Source organism: Spinacia oleracea, chromosome 6 (genome assembly GCF_020520425.1).
Source record: "Spinacia oleracea cultivar Varoflay chromosome 6, BTI_SOV_V1, whole genome shotgun sequence".
NCBI lineage: Eukaryota > Viridiplantae > Streptophyta > Magnoliopsida > Caryophyllales > Amaranthaceae > Spinacia > Spinacia oleracea.
The window spans coordinates 135,822,430-135,829,523 of record NC_079492.1 but is presented as its reverse complement, the minus strand read 5'-3'; the positions used below and the strand labels follow the sequence as shown (position 1 = coordinate 135,829,523).

The window sequence follows — 7,094 nt, the reverse complement described above, 5'->3', positions numbered from 1 at the left end:
ATTTCATAATGTTCTTTACACTATGTTTTATTCTATTTTTTGACACGAAATTTATTATCTTATCAATCTTATCCCACAACATTTACAACTTCCACTCACTTAATTTCTCTTACTTTATTAACTTTTTTCTTACACCCAACCACCTTTTTATAGATCTGCCATACTTTATCAACATTTTATTATTCACCCACTTTTTAAAAAAAAATCATATTTTATCCTAATATTTGTGCAAATAATAGACATAAAAATCATTTTGAACTGGAGTTTCTGACGCGTGAGGGTTAAAAATACCGTGTAAAACTTTTTTCTATTAACATGCCACTTAAGTATCTAATTATAATTTTAATTTTATGGTAAAATATTTTTGGAATTTTATGACTAATTCTTCCACTTTGCCCCATCACATACAAGTAACACATACTCCATATGTCCCACGTGTAAAACGATGTTTAATTTAATTACCTATGTCCATTTTAACTTTGTTTTACCTCATAAAGTTTGGATAAGGATTATATACACACGTGTGGCAGCTGCTTGTGTATCGTAAATTAATTGTATGAACTGGTTTTTAGGCTCGGGCGATGTCTGAGTTATTACGTTAATAACATTCACAATTTACTTTTATATACTTCGTATATTTTTAATGTAACATCAAACATGTAATAACTTAGTGGTAAAAGCTTTATTGTTTAAATTCAAGGTTAGGGGTTAAAACCTTACATAAATAATGTTTGACAATATTTTTATGTATATATATGAAGTTTACATGGAGCGTACAACACATAAGCAGAGCGCCACATGTCACCTATACTTTAGTTAGTATAGACGCCTTTAATATATACTACGTACCTCCGTTTTATAAAAATATTTACGGTTATTCTTTGCACAAATAGTAAGACCAAAGTAGAAAAGTTTGTAGAATGTAATAAATATGGATAAAGTAAGAAAATGTGTAAAAAGGTGGGTAGGTGTAAGAAAAAAATGATTAAAGTGAGTGGAAAATTGTAAGTATTGTGGGGTAAGAAGGACAAGGTAGTAAATTATCATGCCCAAAAATAGAATAAAACAAAATGTAAAGAACATTATATATGAATCGAACTAAAACAGACTAGTGTAAAAATTATTTTAAAACGGAGATAGTAATATATATAGATGGTAATAAAATTAGCAAAAATTAGAACATTATGAATCGAACAAAAATCAAATACGAAGTACCATGCATGTAGATCGAGATCGAACGTTTAATTTGCTTTTTTCGTGGTTTCCTACTTTCCTCTTATACATAACTTGCGTATAATTTAATATCGATACCTTTTAGAAGTACAATTCATCATTTCGATCCCTTTAAAATGTTTTGTTAAAGGGTTTTCCAAAAAGCAGTAACAATCACAAAACTAAAGTTTAGCCTTTAAGGAAGAAGCATCATGATACAACAAACTCCCACCTTCTTGGAATGAAGAATTGCAAAGAAAAACTACAAAAGTACGTAGTATTATATTGTCCATATATAAGCAAAGGCCAAATAATTAAAGACAGCATTTACATTACACCATATTGTAGATTAGAAGGATAATAACTTTACAACCAACCACACCGGCCAATTTATTTCCAAAATTGAATACATTTCTGTCAAGTTTCCCACTCAATTGTACATATATATATATGCATGCATGGATCATGGATCCTTCTAATAAATAAAAATAAATAAAAACTAGTGTGTAGCTCGAGCAAAGCCGCACATGGCACTTGCTACTTAAATAATTAAAATTTCACAATTTTCTTCAGTTTAATGAGCTATAAACGAGTGTTCGTGAACATTAATGAGCCGAACGTGATGATGTTCGAGCTTGATTCGTTTTATTACCGAGCATATAATTTTGTTCAAACTCATTTATTAATTAATAAATGAGTTTTGACCAAACTTGTTCGCGAGTTATTAGCAAACGTAACGACCCATTTACAGCCCTACATAAAAAAATCAATTCTATCTAACATTTTTCTAAATAACTAGCAAATAAAAATGAAAGAACATAAAAATCTACAAGTGGCAAACAGAGTTATGTTTATTTAGTTATTAAATATTTTGACATAAATTACAGAGAATCATCTACTGTATAATAAGTTTGAAAAGTCATTATATTAGAGCTGGTGAATGAAGTATCTTAGTATCTGCATATTTCCTGTATTTTCCGTGTTTGACTTTATCTCATCTTTGAATCTTTTCTCTCCTCATATATATAAACCCCATCCCACCTCTTATTCCAAAACCATCAACAAATAATAAAAGCTCTTCAATCCAAAACTTTCCAAAAACAATTCAAACCAAATTTAGAACTACAAATTGTAGCTAAAAACATTTAAAAAGTCAATCCAAAATTAGCAAAAAATGGATCACAACCAAGAAATTGATGTTCCACCGTTTTTCTTGTGTCCAATTTCATTGCAAATAATGAAAGATCCAGTAACAGTTTCAACAGGAATTACTTATGATCGTGAAAATATTGAGAAATGGGTATTCACCAACAATAATAGTATTTGTCCAGTTACCAAACAACCCCTTAATATTGATAGTCCTGATAGTTTTCTGACACCCAACCACACTCTTAGACGCCTTGCTCAGTCTTGGTGTACTCTGAACGCTTCTAACGGCGTTGAACGGTTCCCTACACCAAAGCCACCGGTGACAAAAGCTCAGGTACTTAAGCTTATTGATCAATCCTCTAATTCATCAGCTCATCGACTTGTTATGAATCTTGAAAAGATAAAGTGTATTGCTTATGGAAGTAGTGGTAACAAGCGTTGTTTAGAGACCACCCCTGGTGTTGCCGATTTCTTAACGCGTCTTATTATCCTTGGCCAAAACGACGACGTTGATAATAAATGTTCGAGTAGTGTAAGTGATGAAGCATTGAGGATATTAGCTCATCTTCAGATATCTGATGAGACAGTTTTAAAGAAGATGTTGAATGAGAATAATTTGTTAGATTCATTGGTGAGAATAATGCAGAAGAATAGCTACGAGTCACGAGCTGATGCTGTTGGTATAATGAAGTTGTTAATACAAGTAGCTGAACCAACACAAGTAGTTTCTCTAACACGCCAACATTTTGAAGAAGTAGTACAACTAATCAAGCTTAAGGATGATGTTTCCCCAAAGTCTACCAAGGCCGCGCTTAAAGTGTTGGCTTTGGCATGTCCATGGGGTAGGAATAGGATTAAGGTTGTTGAAGCTGGTGCAGTACAAGTAATGGTTGAACTTTTATTAGAGTCTAATGACAGGAGAACTAGTGAGATGGTGTTAGCTGTGTTAGAACAACTAAGTGGTTGTGCTGAAGGTAGGGCTGAACTTCTAAGTCATGCCGCGGGTTTAGCAGTTGTGTCAAAGAAGATATTAAGAGTCTCACACTTTGCAACGGAGAGAGGTGTCAAGATATTGTTCGCCATTGCAAAATACTCGGGAAGTCCGAGTGTGGTGCAGGAGATGATACAGACAGGGGTTGTCACAAAGTTGTGTTTGGTATTGCAAGTGGATTGTGAAGCAAAGACAAAAGAGAAAACTAGAGAGATCTTAAAGATGCATGCTAGGGCTTGGAAGAACTCTCCTTGTGCTCCTGCTCATGTCTTTGGCTCTTTTTGATTAAATTCATGTAATTCAAAATTGAGATAGAAAAGTGTATATAACAAAATTCATTGAATTTAATTTATTCGTATATCGGTATATGGTTAGAGAAACTATTTATTGTCTCCAATTCTTCTCTCGTATACACAATTTATGTCTAATTTAATTTTGTTATTGTTAAAAATCAATTCGATCCTTTTTTTATTCGGATATTGAGACGTACTCACGTATATCTACCCATACAAAATAGGAGTAGTTCATAAATTTAATGTGAATTCCACTGCCACTACTCTATAAGAGGGTTGTTTTTCCCTTGTAGAGAAATCTAAGAAAGATTTTTCATCCTTTATTTCTCTTGATCTTACCCAACAAAATGCGTCTCAACAACTTTAATTTGATTTTTTATTTTTTGAAAAAAAACTGTATTTTTCCTTTATATTGGTCACCGAAAAGAAGATGATCGATGTACAAAACTATTGAATTACTATGTATGTATTACCTCCGGTTCAAAATGATTTTTACACTTTCCGTTTTAATATGTTTCATAATGTTCTTTGCATTATGTTTTATTCTATCTGTGGACATGAAATATAATATCTTACTCCTCTTACCCGACAAAATTTACAACTTTCCACTAATTAGTTTTTCTTTTACTTTCACCCACCTTTTTACACATCTACCTTACTTTATAATTTATTATCCCCACTTACATGTTTACAACATTTTTTATCTTGTCTTAATATTTGTTCAAATAGTAACCGTAAATATCATTTTGAAACGGAGGTAATAAGCTATAAAACGAAAGCTTTTAAAAGCAGATGATGGGAATGTTGTTGTAATATCAAAATTATTTTTGTAGGAAAAAATGTTTAATTATTAGAATTGAAGAGAGTAATAATATATGCAACTGTCTATTAATTTAATATGTATTTAATTTAATGCAATTTCTAATTTGAACTCATTTAAGAATGCGTGTCAAAATTAGTTAATTACACATCGATAAGTTGTATATATCGTTTCGGAAATATCGCACCATGGTTGACTTTTATTTCTTTAACAATCAATTTGATTCTTAATATCTCAAATCGCGTGCAAGTAAAAATTATAAAAAAAATGACATTTAAAAAATATATATCGATATGAATCAAACTTGACCTCAGCTGACTATAATATCATTACGTACGAATCTCAAAAAAGGTCAAAGTCGTAATGTGAATAGTGTAAAAAATAAATGGTGTGATATTTCCGAAACGGGAAAGTATAACCTTTGCTCCGGAAAATAAGTGGCCGGACTGATTAGTACAAGTACTCCATACTCCATACTCCATACTCCATATAAAATAGGCCAATGGGCAATGGCCGTGATGTCAGATGTGTCCCTCAGAAGCATTGTGAAGCTACGGCCGGATTATTATGCAGCTAGAACCTCATGAGTATCGCACATGAAGAACTACAATTGAATTTAAAAGACTTTCAATTTGTCTTTAATGTTTCATGAAAATAGTTATTTAGAAGGTCTATAATAAACTGTTCGTACGTAGACTACAATGTCGCCATTCAATTAGATCAAATTTTGGCAAACTATAGTAGAAACTCCTATCTTACCCCGATCCTTCCATGATTCCGTTCATGGATGCTGTATTTTCACGTTGAGATCGGACATGACAATTAATAATATTTTTATTTAAAATAGATTAGAATCTTCCTTTTTCCAAAGGCAGTACATTTAAAAAAAAAAAAAAAAAAATCAAAGTGGGTGAAAGTTGGAGTCTTTTTTTTGTATTTTTTTTTAAATTTTAAGAGTGTTAGGCCGGTAATTGATTGCCTATCAAATTTCATCAGAGTGATCGTACCTTAAGATAAGTTAATTTAAAAGTATCTTTTATATCCATTGTTACGTTTATGCTTGTGTAATTTCTCATGTTAAAAGAACCGGATGAAAATTGAAGTCTATATTCTATTCATTGAAAAAATATTGCAAAACAATATTCAACCTTTCAGAATTCAGACTTAGAAAAAAGAATAGTATTTTATTAAATTAAAATAAACTAGAATCAATAAAAAGATGAAGAATGTGTCCTCTGCATAAAAGACAACATTTGATCGTATAATATAATCTTGGATTGAGCCAAAACAGTCAACGCCACATGTAATAGTGTGACAATGTTGACTAAGATTTTGTTTACATAATATGGACTAACAACAACTATTAATTTGCAATCAGTCCATTGTAATTGACCGTGTCTTAAATGTTTTGCCAAAAATATATCGGATTTTTCATGAAATGCCCCTAAGGTTTGACTTAATGCACCAAATACCCCTAAACTTTTTAGAATGCACCAAATACCTCCGAGGTTTAAAATAATAACACAAAATGCCCTTAATGAGCATTTTCCGTCCATTCCGTTAAATCTCCGTTAGCGTGAATTTACTTTTTTGTCCTTACTCAACCATTTTCTCTACTAATCCTAATATTAACCCTTAATTATATTAATTAAACCAAAAAAATTAATTAACTATTATTATTAAAAAAAATCCAAAACTTTTGTTGGCTTTTCTTCTTCCCTTCACGCCATTAATCGTCATCATCTCCTTCTTTTTGTTCTTCTTCCACCATCATCATCCCCAATTAAAACCTATCATTTTGCCCTTGGTCGGTCCTTTCTCTCCCTCACCGTCACTTTCCTTCAATTCCTTCATCCCACCCGAATTAAAACCCACCATTTTCTCTCTCCTCAAGCTGCAACAATGGTGGATTTACAACCCATTACAATTATGGCTGGTAGTTGATCAGAAGGTAGACATTGAAGACGAAGACTAACACCGTTAAGATTATTGCGACGAGCAGCAATGCTAGATTGAAATCCCCTAATTAATTTTGTAATTTTTTTTTTTTTAAAAAAAAGAAAACTCTTTCTTTTCCTTTTCTTTTCTACCTCTTCTTTACTTCCCCGCAGGAACCCACTAGCCCCATTAAACTCTCCTACCCAAATCTAGAAACAAGAACTTTAGAGAAGAAAGTGCAAAGGTATTGAAGATTTGAAGGCTCCATCGCATCCATGAACGATGTATCACTCTCAATTCTTGATTTTCTCTTTCTCTCTCATCTCATTCTGTTTTCTCTCCCCTCAATCTCCACTTTCTCTCCCTAAAGTCGGGGAAATCGAAGAAATTGAAGTAATTGGTGACAAAGTGAGATTTTGGGTTACATTGTGAATTGATTTTCTGGTTAAATTCTGATTTATATTTTGAAGAAATTGGGGATTGAAGATTTTTGGTAAATTACTTTGCCCCAGTGGTTTGTGTTGGGTGGTGATTGAAGAGGTGGTGTTCAGCTGGGAGATTAAAATGGTTGAACCCCGGAGATTGACTGAGAAGAATTAGAAAGGGTTTGAGGAGTTGGAGAAAGAAACTGACATCAGGGATTCAATAATTCAAGGCAGTAGATGTAGTTTGATCGGGAGAGGCATTGGGG

At 32.3% G+C, this 7,094-nt stretch overlaps 1 protein-coding gene across 1 annotated transcript; it reads left to right on the top strand.

The window, feature by feature from the left end:
• The first annotated feature begins 2,269 nt into the window (after nt 1-2,269).
• LOC110794799 (E3 ubiquitin-protein ligase PUB23-like) lies at nt 2,270-3,735 on the top strand. Its single transcript, XM_021999759.2, has one exon. The coding sequence runs from the start codon at nt 2,387-2,389 to the stop codon at nt 3,635-3,637; it is 1,251 nt and encodes a 416-aa protein (XP_021855451.1). The 5' UTR covers nt 2,270-2,386; the 3' UTR covers nt 3,638-3,735.
• The last annotated feature ends 3,359 nt before the right edge of the window (nt 3,736-7,094 follow it).

Excerpts from the sequence above, each read along its gene's own strand:
- LOC110794799 (XM_021999759.2), top strand. The coding sequence starts at position 2,387 with ATGGATCACAACCAAGAAATTGATGTTCCACCGTTTTTCTTGTGTCCA.